The following is a 17,797-nucleotide window of genomic DNA, read 5'->3' as shown; positions in this document are numbered from 1 at the left end:
GCCAGGCCCTGCCCAACACACAGCCAGGCCCTGCCCACTCCGAGTGGCTGCGCCTGCGCGCGTTGGGCATCTCGGGAGGACGTGACGTCTCCCGCGATTCAAATCAATACGGGAAGCGCGGCTCCACGCGTTGCTCAGGGCAACCGCGGCCGGAAGAGGACCGGCGGGGTGCTAGACGTTGCAGAAATGGCTCTGGTAGATGGAGGGTGTGGTTCCCATTGGGGACAGTCGCGGAATGGGGCGCCCCAGAGCAGACCCTTCCTAGGGTAGATCGAAGCCAGGCACACCTCAGTGCGGCATTGACGTCGCGCCTAATGAGCGCAGATGGGACCCAACACCAGGTGCGTGTGCCGAACGTACAAACGTCACTGCTGAGTCATTCATTTATTCAACAAACCTGCATTGCTCTCCTAAGTGCTGCTCCTCCAGGCCCCAGTGAGACAGCAGGGAACAAAACAGGTTTTTAGGCCAGGTGTGGTGGCTCAAGCCTGTAATCCCGGCACTTTGGGAGGCCGAGGCGGGCGGATCACCTGAGGTACGGAGTTAATCCCAGCTACTCGGGAGGTTGATGCAGAAGAATCCCTTGAACCCAGGAGGCAGAGGTTGCAGTGAGTCGAGATTGCGCCACTACATTCCAGCCAGGATGACAGAGCGACACTATGTCTTGAAAAAAAAAAAACAAAAAACAGATTTTTAAAAAAATTATGGGCCGGGCGCGGCGGCTCACGCCTGTAATCAGCACTTTGGGGGCGGAGGTGGGTGGATCACCTGAGGTCAGGAGTTCGAGACCAGCCTGGCCAACATAGTGAAACCCCATCTCTACTAAAAATACAAAAAATTAGCCGAGCACCGTGGCAGGCGCCTGTAATCCCAGCTACTCGGGAGACTGAGGCAGGAGAATTGCTTGAACCCGGGAGGCAAACGTTGCTGTGAGCCAAGATCGCACCATTGTACTCCAGCCTAGGCAACAGGGCAAGACTCAGTCTCAAAAAAAAAAAAAAAAAGGTTAAACGTAGAATTGCCACATGACACAGCAGTAACACTCCTAGGTATCTACCCAAGAGAAATAAACATGTAACATCCACGCAAAAACTCACACACTTATGTGCATAGCAGCTTTATTCATAACATCCACAAAGTGCACACAACCCAAATGTACATCAACAGATGAAGGGAAAATGCTCCATTCATACAATGACACGGTGTTTTGCAATGTGAGGCAATGAGGCTCTGACACAGGCTACAACTTGGATGAACCTCGAAAGCATCGTGCCCAGTGAAAGAAGCCAGATACAAAAGACCACATAGTGAGTGATTCCATTGATAGGAAATGTCCAGATCAGCAAATCCATAGAGACAGGAAGTGGATTAGTGGTTGCCAGGGGCTGGGAGAGGGGGATCAGGAGTGACTGGAATGGACTTTATTTTTGGGGGTTGATGGATATGTTCTAAAATTGATGTGATGGCCGTGAGCTGTGGCTCACACCTGTAATCCCAGCACTTTGGGAGGCTGAGGCGGGCAGATCACTTGAGGTCAGGAGTTCGAGATCAGCCTGGCCAATCTGGTGAAACCCCATCTCTACTAAAAATACAAAAATGAGCCAGGTGTGGTGACGCGCACCTGTGGTCCCACCTACTCGAGAGGCTGAGGCGGGGGAATCACTTGAACCCGGGAAGTGTAGGTTGCAGTGAGCCCAGATCATGCCACCACACTCCAGCCTGGGCGTCAAAACAAGACTCCGTCTCGGGAAAAAAAAAAAAAAAAAAAAAAAAAATTGATGTGATGATGGTTGCCCGACTCTGAATATACTAAACACCACTGAATTATCACTTTACACGGATGAATTGTATAGTATGTAAACTATATCTCAATACAGCTGTTATTTGAAAAGTTCTTGCCTGGCGCAGTGGCTTGCGCCTATAATCCCAGTGCTTTGGGAGGCCGAGGAGGGCGGATCATGAAGTCAAGAGATCGAGACCATCCTGGTCAACATCGTGAAACCTCATCTCTACTAAAAATACAAAAATTAGCTGGGCGTGGTAGCACGCGCCTGTAATCCCAGCTTCTGGGGAGGCTGAGGCAGGAGAATCGCTTGAAACCGGGAGACGGTGGTTGAAGTGAGCCGAGATTGCACCACTGCACTCCAGACTGACAACAGAGCAACACTCGGTCTCAAAAAAAAAAAAAAATTCCCCTTTGGAGCTGAGTTAAGGAGAAAAGAGAACAGGGAAAAGGAGGAGGCAAGAGGTTACAGTTTCAGATGCAGTGCTCGGGGATGCTCTTATTGCAAAGATGATGTTTTAATAAAGATCTGAAAGAGGAGCTGGGTGCAGTGACTAACGGCTGTAATCCCGGCACTTTGGGAGGCCGAGGCGGGCAGACTACTTGAGGTCAGGCCTTCAAGATCAGCCTGGCCAACATGGTGAAACCTCATCTCTACTAAAAATACAAAAATTAGCTGGGCGTGGTAGCAGTCCCCTGTATTCCCAGCTACTTGGGAGGCTGAGGGAGGAGAATGTTGGAACCTGGGAGGCAGAGGTTGCGGTGAGCTGAGATCGCGCCACTACACTCCAGCCTGGGCAATACAGCAAGACTCTCTCTCAAAAGAATAAAAATAAAAGAGAGGAGAGGAGAGGGAGATTCTAACAGAAACACAGAGACAGACACACAGGGGTCAAGGCCAGGTGCTGACAGTGGCAGAGATTGGAGTGATGAAGCCACAAGCTGAGAAACACCAAGGACTGGCAGCCACCCCCAGAAGCTGGAAGAGGCAGGAAGGATCCTCCCCTGGAGCCTCCAGAGAGGCCACATCTCTGCAGACACCTGGATTCCAGACTTCCGCCCCCCAGGGACTTGCTCAATCCCAGAGGACGCAGATGACGCAGAACAGAAGACGCAGACTTGGTTCTTCTGTGCTATCAGTTTCTCGCAGGTCTGCAGAGGCCAGATGCCAAGTTCTCTGACTTACACAGGCCTTGCTTTTGGCTGAGGCTTCCATATCTGCGTCCTGCACCCTGGGATTATCTCCTCCCGGGGAGCATCCTTGGGGCCAATCACACCTGGCACCCTGCCCTTGTAGCCTTCCTGAGTCAGCACAGCTCCTGGTCCACGGGAAGTCCTCCGTAAACAGCCTGAGCCACAAACATGTTGAGATGACGTCCTCGCAAGGTGGCTGAGGGCTGCAGTGATGCCTGTTATCTGCAGTCAGTTTTCCAACACATAGGAAGGCAATACGATAATTTAAAAAAATAAAAGGGGGGTGGGCCGGGTGCGGTGGCTCACGCCTGTAATCCCAGCACTTTTGGAGGCCAAGGCGGGCGGATCACGAGGTTAGGAGATCGAGACCATCCTGGCTAACACGGTGAAACCTCGTCTCTACTAAAAATACAAAAAAATTAGCCGGGCGTGGTGGCAGGCACCTGTAGTCCCAGCTACTCGGGAGGCTGAGGCAGGAGAATGGCGTGAACCCAGGAGGTGGAGCTTGCAGTGAGCCGAGATCGTGCCATTGCACTCCAGCCTGGGTGACAGAGCGAGACTCCGTCTCAAAAAAAAAAAAAAAGGGGGTGTCAGCTCCATGAGGCCAGACACTGTGTCTGTTTTGTCCTGTGTCCTCTGTGCCCAGGACACTGTCCAGCACACAGTAGTTGCTCAATAAGTATTTGTGAACGTTGTCTTAAACTAGAAGTTGGCCTTCCAAAGGGATTTCTTTGCTATGCACAGCATTTTATGTTTTTTCATTAATTTTTCTTTAATTATTTTTTTGAGATGGAGTCTCGCTCTGTCACCCAAGCTGGAGTGCAGTGGCACGATCTTGGCTCACTGCAACTTCTGTTTCCTGGGTTCAGGTGATGCTCCTGCCTCTGACTGCTGAGTAGCTGGAATTACAGGCACCCGCCACCAGGCCCGGCTAATTTTAGTATTTTTAGTAGAGATGGGGTTTCACCATGTTGGCCAGGCTGGTCTCAAACTCCTGACTGCAAGTGATCCACCCGCCTTGGCCTCCCAAAGTGCTGGAATTACAGGTGTGAGCTACCATGCCTAGCCATGTTTTTTTATTAATTGCTCATTTTTTTTTTTTTTTTTTTTTGAGATGGGGTCTTACTCTGTCACCCAGGCTGGAATGCATTGGTGTGATTACATCTCACTGGATCCTTGAACTCCTGGACTCAAGCTATCAAGCCACCTGAGTAGCTGGGCCTACAGGCATGGGCCACCATGCCCAGTTGATTTTTTTTTTTTGGAGATGGAGTCTTGCTCTGTTGCCCAGGCTGGAGTGTAGTGACAGGATCTCAACTCACTATAACCTGTGTCTCCCAGGCTCAAGCGATTCTCCTGCCTCAACCACCCAAGTAGCTGGGATTACAGGCTGAGCCACTGTGCCCAGCCAAATTAAAAAAATTTTTTTTTCTGTTGAGACAGGGGCTTACCACATTGCCCAGGCTGGTCTTGGAATCTTGGGTTCAACCGATCATCCTCTCACCCCACAGCCTCCCAAAGTGCCAGGATTACAGGTATGAGCCACCACTCCTGGCAATCGCCCACATTTTAAAAATAAGAGATTGCAAGCAGGGCACAGTAGCTCAGGCCTGTAATCCCAGCACTTTGGGAGGCCAAGGCAGGTGGATCACCTGAGGTCAGGAGTTTGAGACCAGCCTGGCCAACATCATGAAACCCTGTCTCTACTAAAAATACAAAAAGTTAGCTGGGTGTGGTGTTGCATGCCTGTAATCCCAGCTACTCGGGAGGCTGAAGCCTTTTGTATTTTTAGTAGAGATGGGGGTTTCACCATGTTGGCCGGGCTGGTCTCGAACTCCTGACCTCAAGTGATCCACCCACCTCGGCCTCCCAAAGTGTTGGGATTACCGGTGTGAGCCACCGTACCCGGCCTCTTTCAGGTCTTTCTTCAGATGTCACCACCTCAGATTCTGGCCACCCTTCCTGAAACTGCACACCCTATACATACACCGCCCTTGGCTACCGAATTTTTTCTCGTTAGCCTTTTTCACCATCTAATAGGTATTGCATTTACTTATCGTGTTATTTTTTGTCTCTGTAACAACACTGGGAGGCGTATAAGGGTAAGGGCTGAAGGCTCTCTTGTCCTCAAGGTCATGTACTATTTATTACATACATGAATGAATGAACGACTGCATTTCCTCCTTTTTTATTCCTCACCTACTTAAGGTTCGAGCTCCCTGAGCCCATTGGCCACACCTCTGCAGTCTGACCACGCCTAGAAACACTGCGCATGCTCCGTCGCTAGCCAGCCCAGGCTCGGCGCTGAATTGGCACAAACCAGTCTCACTTCTTGTACCGCAGTGGGGAGGTTGGAGATAATTTTTTCCCATGAAAGGGCATACGTTGCCCGTCCCCTTCCCCGAGGAATGCACTAGGAATACTGTTCCTGTGTTTGCATGAGCTGTGGCACCAGCACCGACTCGGGCTTCCGGGCCTCCCTCCTGCACGGGAGCCTCTCACTAGGTCTCCCCCGGGGCTGCGTTGGTGCCGTCCGGCACGGTCACGTGGGCGAGAAAATGGCGGCCCCCACACAGCACTGCGACCGTCGCGGCAGGTGAAGCGGTGGTGGCAGAGACGCCTGCGGAAACTGACCGGGCCGACGGGCCCTGAGTCTCCAGAGCTCGGTGAGGCGTCCCGGAGGCGGCGATCACGGTGCGGGGCCCGGGTCTGGCGGGCGGTGGCACCGGGAGCGCCTCGTTAGGGAATCTGGTCTCGGATTCGTTGACTGTGGATGGGGCGGGTTAAGGGGTCTCGAGTCCTGGCGATCTCTTTCCTCTGGGATTTTTTACATGAAAGAGTGCCCGCCTCACGTCCTGAAGCTCCTATGTCGTACGGTTGGGTCTCGATGGTCCCCAGTGCCCTGCCAGCTCGCACAGGCCTGGCCTCTGGTTTCTGATGACCCCTCTTGAAAGGTGTCACTCTCCTTTGATGGTCACTTGTGCTTGGGTGGCTACACTGCCCTCGTCAAGCCCAGGCAGCCTTGCTGACGCCACTGTTAACCAGAGAGGGCTGCCAGCATGCCATAGCCTGCCTGTCTTGAGATGAAGCATCCGCCAGGTTCTCAGCCGATGTGGAGGAAAGAGAGGGGTCCCTTCTCCCCTCCTTGGCTGTGTTCTTTCATCCTAAGTCATTCAACAAAGCGTTGGTGGTTTAGAGCCCGACTCTGGAGCCAGACTTCCTGGATTCCTAACTCTTCACGCTGCTCCCAAAGCAAGTTCCCAAGCACAGTCCCAAACTGTGCCTCAGTTTCCTCACTTGTAAAATAGGGACAATCTTAGTAAATACCTCATAGGGTAGTGATGTAGATCGAATGAATTAATGAATGTAAAGAGCATGGAGTGCCTGACGCGTAGCAAATGCTACATAAGTGTCAGCTGCTATTGTCACGGTTATCGTTTTCATTTTATTTATTTATTTTGAGACAAGGTCTTGCTTTGTCGCTCAGTCTGGAGTGCAATGGCACGATCTCGGCTCACTGCAACCTCTGCCTCTCGAGTTCAGGCGATTCTCCTACCTCAGCCTCCCGAGTAGCTGGGATTACAGGTGCCCACCACCATGCCCAGCTAATTTTTGTATTTTTAGTAGAGATGGGGTTTCACCATGTTGGTCAGCTGGTCTTGAACTCCTGAACTCAAATGGTCTGTCCACCTCGGCCTCCCAAAGTGCTAGGATTACAGGCGTGAGCCACCGCGCCCAGCCGGTTATTGTTTTTATTGAGGCCCTACTGCGTGCAGGTCATTGCACTAAGTGCTGGGAATACAATAGTGACCAAGATAGACTCAGTCCCAGCCTTCAGAGTTCTATTCTAATGAGGGATAAGACCAATCACAAGCAACTAAACCAATACTTTCCAATATGATATCTAGGAGTCTTAGGCACCATGGAGAAAAATAAAGCTGAATAAGCGAAAAGAGATGGAAGAGTAACATTGTCCATTGTGATCAGGGAAGGCTTCCATGAGGAAGTGACATTGGAGACCCAGGAAAGCAAGAGGATGAGCACGGGTGTTCCTGGACCAAACTGAGGTTTGGGCTGCTACTTCTCGTGGTCCAATAACGAGATGCAGATTAACTGGGGAGGAAGATAGTTTTTATTTCTGTAACCGGTTACAGGGAGAAGGCCTGGAAAATATCACCAGACCAACTCAAAATGACAAAGTTTTCCAGAGCTTATATACCTTCTAAGCTATACATCTACATGTAAGTGTGCATTCATCTAAAGAAATAAGTGACTAACTTCTTTTAATCTATAATTAAGATCTGAATCCTGAAGACTTTCCTTTGGAACCTCAGTAAATTTACTTAATCTAAATGGGTCCAGGTGCTGGGGTGATCACCCTTATCTTGTCTCCTGCTAAATCATGGAGGTTTGGGGAGTTCTTCAGACACCCAGTAAAACTTGTTTAATCCTAAATGGGTCACGTTAAGAATTCCTTCGTTATTGGCTGGGCGCGGTGGCTCAAGCCTGTAATTCCAGCACTTTGGGAGGCTGAGGCGGGTGGATCACCTGAGGTTGGGAGTTTGAGACCAGCCTGACCAACATGGAGAAACCCTGTCTCTACTAAAAATACAAAATTAGCCGGGCATGGTGGTGCATGCCTGTAATCCCAGCTACTCGGGAGGCTGAGGCAGGAGAATCACTTGAACCCCGGAAGCGTAGGTTGTGGTGAGCCGAGATAATGCCACTACACTCCAGCCTGGGCAAAAGAGCGAAACTCTGTCTCAAAAAGAAAAAATTCCTTCATTATCTTGTCATGCCTTAAGGCCCAGGAAAGGCCTGGGCAAAACTCTTGGTGGGCTTTTGTTACATTCCAGCCTTTGTATGAGGGCACTGGCTCTTTTAGCTTTTAATGTTTAACTTAACCACTCAGTCAGTGCTGAAACAGTTATGGAGGCCTGTGTTAGTGAGGCCTGGCCTGCTACGTGGGGACATCTAGGGAAGAATGTTCCTCATGGAGATCACAGCAAATGCAAAGGCCCTAGGGCTAGACTGGGCCTGGTGTGTTGGAGGAACAGCGAGGAGGCCTGTGTGGCTGGAGCAGAGCTAGAGAGGGAAGAGGTGATGGGAGACGGTCATGAAGGGCCTTTGGGACTGTCAAGTAGTTGAGTGAGGAGGCATAGGAGGATTTTAAGCAAGGGAGTGATATGGTCAGTTTACATATTGAAAGTACTTCTGAATCTGTTATCTATGCTGTGTAACAAAAATCCCCATAATGGCTGGGTGTAGTGGCTGATGCCTGTAATCCTAATGCTTTGAGAGGCTGAGGCAGGATGATCACTTGAGTCTGGGAGTTGGAGACCAGCCTGGGCAACATAGAAGTGAGACCCCATCTCTACAAATAATAAAAAAAAAATTATCTGGGCATGCTGGTGTGTGCCTGTAGACCCAGCCACTAGGGAGTCTGAGACAGGAGGATCACTTGAGACTGGGAGTTCGAGGCTACAGTGAGCCGTGATCATGCTACTGTACTCCAGCCTGGCAACAGAACAAGATCCTGTCTCAAAAAAAAGACAAAAAACAAACAAAAAAACATACTTGGTTACCTTCAACAACAGTAAACAGTGTCGCACACAGTTGCTCTGGGCCTGGCTTAGCTGGCCGGCTCTGGGTCTGGCCTCTGGTAAGGCCTCAGTGGAGACAGTCTGGGGCTGCATCATCTGAAGGTTCGCCTGGGGCTGGACGAGCTGCTGCCAGCCCACTTCTCTCACATGGCTGTTGGTGGGAGGGCTCAGTTTTTTGCCACGTGGGCCCCTACAAAAGACTGCTTGAGCATCCTCACAACATAGTCACTGGCTTCCCCTAGAGAGAGAACAAGGATGAGACTGTTGTGCCTTTTATGCCCTAACCTTGGAAGTCTTGCTCTTTTCCATCTTCTTGGCATTCACATGGGTCAGCCCTGTTCCGAGTGGGAGGGGACTATATAAAGCCTTGAATATTGGGTGGGGATTGCTAGGGCCATTTTGGGGGTCAGCTGTCCCTCTGGCTGCTGTGTGGAGAGCAGACGGTGGAGGTCATTTCTGATAGGCCTATAGGCGAGAGGCAGTGCAGAGACTGAGGCCCAGAGAGGGAAAGCAACTTATGGAAGGCTGCACAGCTAGTAGGGGGGTTGGAGCTGAGCTTTCAGCACAGATGTTCAAGTTGGTCAGTGGGTAGGAAGTTGCCCCACCCAGGTCCTAGGAACAAGCCAATGCACTGGTGAAGGGGGCTTCTAACCTGGGCTCTCATTTTTCTGCCATAGGTTCTTATATCCCCGTGTCTCCAGGTTTAGCCTGAGCAGGGTTGTGGAAGGCCGGGGCCCATCGACAGCACGATGGTGACGGAGCAGGAGGTGGATGCCATCGGGCAGACGCTGGTGGACCCCAAGCAGCCCCTGCAGGCCCGCTTCCGGGCACTGTTCACGCTGCGTGGGCTCGGCGGCCCAGGCGCCATTGCCTGGATCAGCCAGGCCTTCGGTGACGATTCCGCCCTGCTCAAGCACGAGCTGGCCTACTGCCTGGGCCAGATGCAGGATGCCCGCGCCATCCCCGTGCTGGTGGGCGTGCTGCAAGACACCCGTCAGGAGCCCATGGTGCGCCATGAGGCAGGTGAGCACCTGTCTGTGTCCCAGGCAGCTGCTCCCTCCTGCCTCACTTCTTCATGACCCCACGTGTCCCTGTCCTCACTCAGGTGATAAATATTGGGGTGGTCAACTGCCCCATAAAGCACCAGATAGTAAATACCTGCAGCTCTGCAGCCAGACAGCGACTCAATAAAGCCAGCGTAGGTCGTCTGTCACCAAATGGCTAAGGCTGTGTGCCCAGACAACCTCAACTGGGTGGGGGGCGGTGGCTCAGGCCTGTAATCTTAGCACTTTGGGAGGCCCAGGAAGGTGGATCGTTTGAACTCAGGAGTTCAAGACCATCCTGGGCAACATGGCAAAACCCTGTCTCTAGAAAAAACACAAAAATTAGCCAGGCATGGTGGCATGCACCTGTAGTCCCAGCTACTTGGGAAGCTGAGGCGGGAGAATCGCTTGAGCCTGGGAAGTCAAGGTTGCAGTGAGCCGAGATCACGCCACCACACTCCAGCCTGGGCAACAGAGTGAGATCCCGTCTGTAAAAAAACAAAAAACAAACTTCATTTGTAAATGCTGAGATTTGAATTTCATATAAATTCCACCCATCAGGAAGTACTATCCCTTTGATTTTTTGTTTTAAACCATTTATTTGTTTGTTTTGAGTCAGAGTCTCGCTCTGTCGCCCAGGCTGGGGTACTGTGGTGCCATCTTGGCTCACTGCAACCTCCGCCTCCCGGGTTCAAGCGATTCTCCTGCCTTAGCCTCCCAAGTAGCTAGCGTTACAGGTGTGTGCTACCACGCCTGGGTAATCTTTGTATTTTTAGTATAGATGGGTTTTGCCATGTTGGCCAGGCTGGCCTTGAACTCCTGGCCTCAAGTGATCCACCTGCCTCGGCCTCCCAAAGTGCTGGGATTACAGGCGTGAGCCATCGCGCCCAGCCTTATACCCTTAAAAGTGTTTTAAAAACCATTCTTTGCTCATATAAAAACAAGCGACAAGCCATAGATCCCCAACCCCTAATGTATATTAGATTTACTCCACTCATTGGACACACATTTAGTGAGCACCTACTGTATGCCAGGCTCTGTCATGTATGTAAGAGACAAAACAGTGACAATACAGATACAAGCCAGGCATCGTGGCTCACGCCTGTGGTCCCAGCTACTCAGGAGGCTGAGGCAGGAGGATTACTTGAGCCAGGGAGGTTGAAGCTGCAGTTAGCCATGATCACGCCACTGCACTCCAGCCTGGGCAACAGAGTGAGACCCTGTCTCAAAAAAATGGACCGTTCAGGTCGGTTGCGTTGGCTCACGCCTCTAATCCCAGCACTTTGGGAGGCTGAGGCGGGTGGATCACCCAAGGTCAGGAGTTCAAGACTAGCCTGGCCAACATGGTGAAACCCCGTCTCAACTAAAAATACAAAAAAAGTAGCTGGGCGTGGTGGCCGGCGCCTGTAATCCCAGCTACTTCGGGAGGCTGAGGCAGGAGAATCACTTGAACCCAGGAGGCGGAGTTTGCAGTGAGTGGAGATCGCGCCATTGTACTCTAGCCTGGGTCACAAGAGCGAAGCTTTAAAAAAAAAAAAAAAAAAAAAAAAAAAAAAAAAAAGACTGTTGTAGCGAGGGACCTAGACAGCAAAGGAGACCAGTGAGGCAGTGAGGCAGGTAGTTGGTGCATCTGTGCCACTGGGACTGTGTTTCTGTAACCAGTGAGTTCATTTGCAATTAGTACGTGGGAGGTGCCTGACACAGAGCGTATGTTGGCGCATACGGGACTTTTCCCGGCAGAGGGAGCCTGCCAGGCAGGTGCACAAACGCAAACCGCAACAGGAAAGGCAAAGCCACCAGCTCAGCTGCCTCACAGGCAGGGCCCTTGAGCTCGATTCTGAGAAAATTCAAGGAACATCTACACCCAGGGCTCTACGGGGAGCCGCCGCCAGCCTTGCTTCGACCTGGGCTTGCGACGCCTGCACTTGCCCCTGTACCCAAACCCACCTAAGTGTAGCCCCAGTGGCCCCAAATTCTGGAGTCTCCAGCCGGCAGGCCCGGCCTGTTTTGGGCTTTTTTTTTTTTTTTTTTTTTTGAGACAGGGTCTCACTCTCGCCCATGCTGGAGTACAGTGGTGTGATCATAGCTCACTGCAACCCCGACCTCCTGGGTTCTTGGAGTTGCTTGTCAGCTGTAATCCCGAGTTGTAGGGATATACTTGTCTCCCTGTCTCATGGTACGGCCGGGATGGGGTCCATTTTGCTCAGAGCGGCAGCCGGGTGTGGTTCCAGGCAATGCCTTGCTCTAGGGAGGGGATGCTGATTGGTCCAGCGGGGAGCCTGTACCCACTGCTGCTCCAATCAGCCGTGGACAGAGGCGGGGCTTCCCCACAGGGGCAGAGCCCTGGGAGGGGTGTCCTCTGGTCACACAGGTAGCCGGGCACTTTCCACACATCCACCCCACCAACATGAGCTCTCCGGCTGCTTCTTCCCAGGGGAGGCCCTGGGGGCCATCGGGGACCCGGAAGTTCTGGAGCTCCTGAAGCAATATTCCTCGGACCCCGTCATCGAGGTAACGAGGCCCCCGCTTGTCTCCCTGCCAGTCTCGGGTCCCTGGGAAGCCCTGCCCAGCCCTGCCCCAGCCCTGACCTGGAGCAGTAGACCCTCCCCATCTCTGGTTGCCAGGGCGACCACTTGGCCAAGGATGCCCCAGGGATGAGGGAGGCGAGGGCGACAATCCAGACAGACACTTGCTGCGCCCCATTTGGCAAAATGGCGACAACCAGCTTTGCTCACCCACTTCCATCCCGGGCCTTGAGCCCCTGAGCCGGCCTGACCCCCTTTCTCTGAACCCCCACGTCCAGTCCCTCTGCCAAGACCCCTCTGAACCCACCCAGTGCCCTCTACCTCTGATACCTTGCCCTGGCCCACCAGACCTCTTCAGGGATCTCCTGCTACCTTCTAACATTTCTTCTTGTTTTTTTTTTTTTTTTTTTTTTTTTTGAGACAGAGTCTCGTTCTGTTGCCCAGGCTGGAGTGCAGTGGCGCAATCTCGGCTCACTGCAAGCTCTGCCTCCCAGGTTCATGCTATTTTCCTGCCTCAGCCTCCAGAGTAGCTGGGACTACAGGTGCCCACTACCACGCTCAACAAATTTTTTTGTATTTTTAGTAGAGACGGGGTTTCACCATGTTAGCCAGGATGGTCTTGATCTCCTGACCTCGAGATCCACCCGCCTCGGCCTCCCAAAGTGCTGGGATTACAGGCGTGAGCCACTGCGCCTGGCCCAAAAATGAAACAAATTTTTATTTTATTAGTTTTTTCTTTATGGAGACAAGGTCCCGCTCTATCGCCCAGGCTGGTCTTGAACTCCTGGGCTCAAGCGATCCTCCTGCCTTGGTCTCTATAACTGCTGGGATTACGGGCATGAGCCGCTTCGTCCGGCCCCATCGTTCCTTTTTGTGGCTGAGTCATGTTCCGTGGTGTGGACGGCCCATGCCGTGTCCACTCACTGTGATGGCCCATGCCGTGTCCACTCACTGTGGCTGGATGCTTGAATTGTCTCTGCTTTTTAGCCGTTATGAGTTATGCCGCCACGGACATGCGTGTTCCTTTCTCCCCTGCCACTTCTCGTCCACATCCCACCCCGACCCTCAGTCTCTCCTCCTCCGGGGCAGCAGGGGGTACGTGTGACACTCAATTCTGCTGTTCTGTTCCATGCTTAAAGCTCTCACGATATCTCATCACCTTTAGGACAAAATCCCAAGTCCTTACAGTGGCCCGCAGGCCTTACCTAGTCAGGCGGGGCCGCACATGTTCCTTTGGCCCTCACCCCTCCCGCAGGGTCCTGCCTCAGGGCCTTTGCACCGCTGCTTCCCCATCCCCGGGTCTCCACCTGACTTCCTCCCTAAGCTGGCTTAGGACTCTGCCTCCACATCACCTCCTCCCTGAGGCCCTCCCCAACCCTCCAGTCCCCCGGTCACTCACAAGTCAGCCACCCCTGCTGGCTTACTTCCTGCCTGGAATGATGGGTTAGTCACCCTGCCAGTGTCTCTCTCCCCTGCTAAGCTGCCATCCCGGGGGGTGGGGAAGGGCCCCTGCGACCCCCCAGGGCCAACCCGCTGCCTGATATCCCTCCCCGCAGGTGGCCGAGACCTGCCAGCTGGCCGTGCGCAGGCTGGAGTGGCTGCAGCAGCACGGCGGGGAGCCGGCGGCGGGACCCTACCTCTCCGTGGACCCTGCCCCGCCGGCTGAGGAGCGTGATGTGGGGCGCCTGCGGGAGGCGCTGCTGGACGAGTCCCGGCCGCTCTTCGAGCGATACCGCGCCATGTTCGCCCTGCGCAACGCGGGAGGCGAGGAGGCCGCCCTGGCGCTGGCCGAGGGTGAGGAGGGGCTTCTGGGGTGGGGTCCTGGGCAGTGCCTCGCTGTGAGGTTCAGTGATGGCATCTGTGCAGTGGGGCGCTGCCTGCCCCCGGGAACGGCATCCCGGGCCTGGCCCCAACCATTTCCCATGGGGCCTGTTAAGAACCCGTGCAAGCGTCCCTCTTGGTCCCCATAGCTCCCAGCTTTTCCCGCCCCCATAGCTGCGGTCAGTTCCCCTGGGCAGCCCTAATCACTGGGGCTGGGGGCAGGGGTGTCTTCAAGATAAAACACCCCAGGTTGGGCGTGGTGGCTCACGCCTGTCGTCCCAGCACTTTGGGAGGCCGGAGTGGGAAGATCGCCAGGACTTTGAGACCTTCCTGGGCAAGATAGCAAGACCCCATGTCTTAAAAAAGAAAAGACAGAGCTCCCCTCCCCACTCCTCCTGGCCCCAGCGAGTGTCCCTCTCCCCTGCAGGTCTGCACTGTGGGAGCGCCCTCTTCCGCCACGAGGTTGGCTACGTCCTGGGACAGCTGCAGCACGAGGCGGCGGTGCCCCAGCTGGCGGCCGCCCTGGCCCGGTGCGCCGAGAACCCCATGGTGCGGCACGAGTGCGCGGAGGCCCTGGGCGCCATCGCCCGGCCCGACTGCCTGGCCGCGCTGCAGGCTCACGCGGACGACCCAGAGCGCGTGGTGCGTGAGAGCTGCGAGGTGGCTCTGGACATGTATGAGCACGAGACCGGGCGGGCCTTCCAGTACGCCGACGGCCTGGAGCAGCTGCGCGGGGCCCCCTCCTAGGGCCCCACCCTCACCCGGGGCTCCCCGAGGACTCGTGAGGGCCGCTCCTCCCCCGCAGAGCTTTGGCGTCTAAACCAGTGTGTGTGAAACGGTGTCATCGCTTGTGTCTTGTGGGGCGCACGGTTGCTGTCCCCCTCCTCCGTCTGGGACCGAGGAGCTGCCGTTGTGCTGTAACTCCCTGAGTCCCCTGACTGCTCCTCGGGGCCTGGCGAAGGGCTGTAGGGTGGAAGTTTCCAGGCTTGGGGTGGGACTCTGCGGGAGGCTCTGGGATGCCCGGCTCAGGATAAGGGAGGATCGCGAGGGAAGCCAGGGGCAGAGCTGGGGTTCTGGGAAGAGGCTGGCCTTATGGTGGCTTCAGCTTCACTAGGAATGGGGCGCAGGGTCTGGGGGCCTCTGACTACCCCACCCTGAGGCCTGGGTAGGGACGGGGTGGTGGTCCCTGAGTGGGTCAGGTAGGGCACAGGGGCCAGGGAGGGACAAGCAGACCTCAGAGCGCTGCCCAGATGGAATATTAAATTATTTTTGCCAAGCATTGACTCCTCTGAGTGTGTTGGGTGAGGGGAGCGTGGGAGAGAGGGAGGGGTGGCATTAACTTCTCTGAGTGTGTTGGGTGAGGGGAGGGAGGGAGGGGTGGCATTGACTTCTCTGAGTGTGTTGGGTGAGGGGAGGGAGGGAGGGAGGGGTGGCATTGACTCCTCTGAGTGTGTTGGGTGAGGGGAGCGTGGGAGGGAGGGAAGGGTGGGGGCTTTCAGGGAACGTTCCCCAAGAGTGTGTGGTGTCTGGGCCGGGGGCGGGGGGGGGGGCGGGGAGATGGTTGTATCTGCAGCCATTGGCTCTAGGATCTGTCCTGCCACCGACACTGAGCCACCATCAGCGACAGGCAGGCCTGCACCTGTTTTATGTGCGGTTACCTGGTCAGATCTGCCCAGCCAACTCCCTCCAAGGGGGCTCTGGGGAAACAGCCCTCAGCCTGGCCCTTCCCAGACCCCCATCTTCCCCCAGCTCCTGTTGTGGGTACAGTGGAAGGGGTTCTGTGGTCCAGCTGAGAGCCCAGACATGGCTTCCTCTGCCAGCTCCCCCAGCCCTTCCATGTGTGGCTGCAGACAGCCCACTTACCTCTCTGTAAAATGGGCATAGCGGTAGAATCACAGGTGCAGAGCTCCTGGTCTGCAGCCAGAGAGGCCAAAACCAGAAGACAGGAGGCAAAACGCAACGGGAACCGACTATCCACTGAGCCATGTTATCCACTGAGCCATGTTCTCCACTGGAGCGCTGGATCCTGCCCCCGGGCGTCAGTTTAGCTTGTCATGGGGTGGGGGGGTGGGGGGTGGGGGTGTGCAGCTGGCATCTAGTCAGGTAGTCGGGGGAGGCCAGGGATGCTGGAAGACACCCTCCAGCACTCGGTCCCCACAACAGAGAATGATCCAGCCCCAAATGAGTGCAGAGGTTGAGAAACCTGCCTGGAAGTCACATGTTTGATTGTAGGTTTTTAATTTTAATTTTAATTTATTTTATTATTTTTGTTGAGATGGGATTTCACTCTTATTACCCAGGCTGGAGTGCAAAGGTGTGATCTCGGCTCACTGCAACCTCCACCTGCCGGGCTCAAGCATTTCTCCTGCCTCAGCTTAACAAGTAACTGGGATTACAGGCATGCACCATCACGCCCAGCTAAATTTTTTTTTGTTTGTTTTGTTTTGTTTTTTGAGATGGAGTCTCGCTCTTTTGCCCAAGCTGGAGTGCAGTGGCGCGATCTCCACTCACTGCAAGCTCTGCCTCCCGGGTTCACGCCATTCTCCTGCCTCAGCCTCCCGAGTAGCTGTGACTACAGGCGCACACTGCCACTCCCGGCTAATTTTTTGTATTTTTAGTAGAAACGGGGTTTCACTGTGTTAGCCAGGATGGTCTCGATCTTCTGACCTCATGATCTGCCCGCCTTGGCCTCCCAAAGTGCTGGGATTACAGGTGTGAGCCACCGCACCTGGCCTGTTTGTATTTTTAGTAGAGACGAGGTTTCACTGTGTTAGCCAGGATGGTCTCGATCTCCTGACCTCATGATCCGCCTGCCTCAGCCTCCCAAAGTGCTGGGATTACAGACATGAGCCACGTGCCTGGCCATCTTGTTTATGTTTTAGAGACAGAGTGTTGCTCTGTTGCCCAGGCTGGAGAGCAGTGGCTCGATCTAAGCTCAGTGCAACTTCTGTCTGCCAGGCTCAAGTGATCCTCCCACCTCAGCCTCCTGAGCAGCCAACATCCATTCCACGGTGGTTCCGTGTGGCTCTCTCTCTTGCGATCTGTTCTCTCTGTCACTTTCTTGTTGGCCTCCAACCTCCCTCATCCTCACTCAGCTGATGACCTTGCTTTCGGCTTCAGTGAAAAAATCAAACAGACCTTCCGCGCACCCCCAGCAACAGCTGTGCCCGCCTGCCTGTCCCCGTGCCGTGCATGCTGCCTCCCCTCCTGCCTGCTAATGCTGGCTGATGAACTGTTGGTTCCGCTAGCCAAGACTTACCTAAGATCCTTATGGCTGTGCAACAAATTACTCAGCCACTTCAAACAGCTGGACTTGGGTCAAATCGTGTCCCCCCAAAAGGCTTGTCCAGGTGGTAACCCCTGGTACCCATGAATGTGACCTGATTTGGAAATAGAGTCTTTGCAGGTGTTGTTAAGGATCTCAGCATGAGATCATCCTGGATTTAGGGTAGACCCTAAATCCAATGACCAGTGTCCTTATAGAGACAGAAAAGTAGACCTGAGTGCGGTGGCACATGCCTATAGTCCCAGCTACTCTAGAGGCCAAGGCAGGATCGCTTATGCCCAGGAGTTCAAGACCAGCCTGGGCACCATAGTGAGACCCCATCTCTTAAAAAAAAAAAAAAAAAAAAAAAAGACAAGGCCGGATGCGGCGGCTCACTCCTGTAATCCCAGCAATTTGGGAGGTCAACGCAGGTGGATCACCTGAGGTCAGGAGTTCGAGACCAGCCTGGACAACATGGTGAAACCCCATCTCTACTGAAAATACAAAAATTAGCTGGGTGTGGTGGTGCACACCTGTAATCCCGGCTACTCAGGAGGCTGAGG

General features: G+C 54.0%; 1 protein-coding gene across 4 annotated transcripts; it reads left to right on the top strand.

The window, feature by feature from the left end:
* Positions 1-41: 41 nt before the first annotated feature.
* On the top strand, positions 42-15,245 carry DOHH (deoxyhypusine hydroxylase). Of its 4 annotated transcripts, XM_054539339.2 has the most exons (7): positions 42-341; positions 4,421-4,512; positions 5,186-5,671; positions 9,258-9,603; positions 12,058-12,134; positions 13,705-13,942; positions 14,397-15,245. In XM_054539339.2, exons 4-7 carry the CDS (start codon positions 9,330-9,332, stop codon positions 14,714-14,716), a joined length of 909 nt encoding a protein of 302 aa, XP_054395314.1. In that variant the 5' UTR covers positions 42-341; positions 4,421-4,512; positions 5,186-5,671; positions 9,258-9,329; the 3' UTR covers positions 14,717-15,245. The 4 variants fall into 4 exon arrangements, with proteins under 4 accessions (XP_054395314.1, XP_054395315.1, XP_009250863.2 ...); XM_009252588.4 differs by lacking the exon at positions 4,421-4,512 and having other exon boundaries at positions 130-341; XM_054539338.2 differs by lacking the exons at positions 42-341; positions 4,421-4,512 and adding an exon at positions 360-535.
* The last annotated feature ends 2,552 nt before the right edge of the window (positions 15,246-17,797 follow it).

Source organism: Pongo abelii, chromosome 20 (assembly GCF_028885655.2).
Source record: "Pongo abelii isolate AG06213 chromosome 20, NHGRI_mPonAbe1-v2.0_pri, whole genome shotgun sequence".
Classification (NCBI taxonomy): Eukaryota; Metazoa; Chordata; class Mammalia; order Primates; family Hominidae; genus Pongo; species Pongo abelii.
Note: the sequence above shows the minus strand (reverse complement) of the source record. Positions and strands in the feature narration are given on the sequence as shown.

Coding starts and splice junctions, on each gene's coding strand:
- DOHH (XM_054539339.2), top strand. CDS start 9,330: ATGGTGACGGAGCAGGAGGTGGATGCCATCGGGCAGACGCTGGTGGAC. Junction 9,604..12,057: donor CATGGTGCGCCATGAGGCAG/GTGAGCACCTGT, acceptor GCTTCTTCCCAG/GGGAGGCCCTGGGGGCCATC. Junction 12,135..13,704: donor CCTCGGACCCCGTCATCGAG/GTAACGAGGCCC, acceptor CCCTCCCCGCAG/GTGGCCGAGACCTGCCAGCT.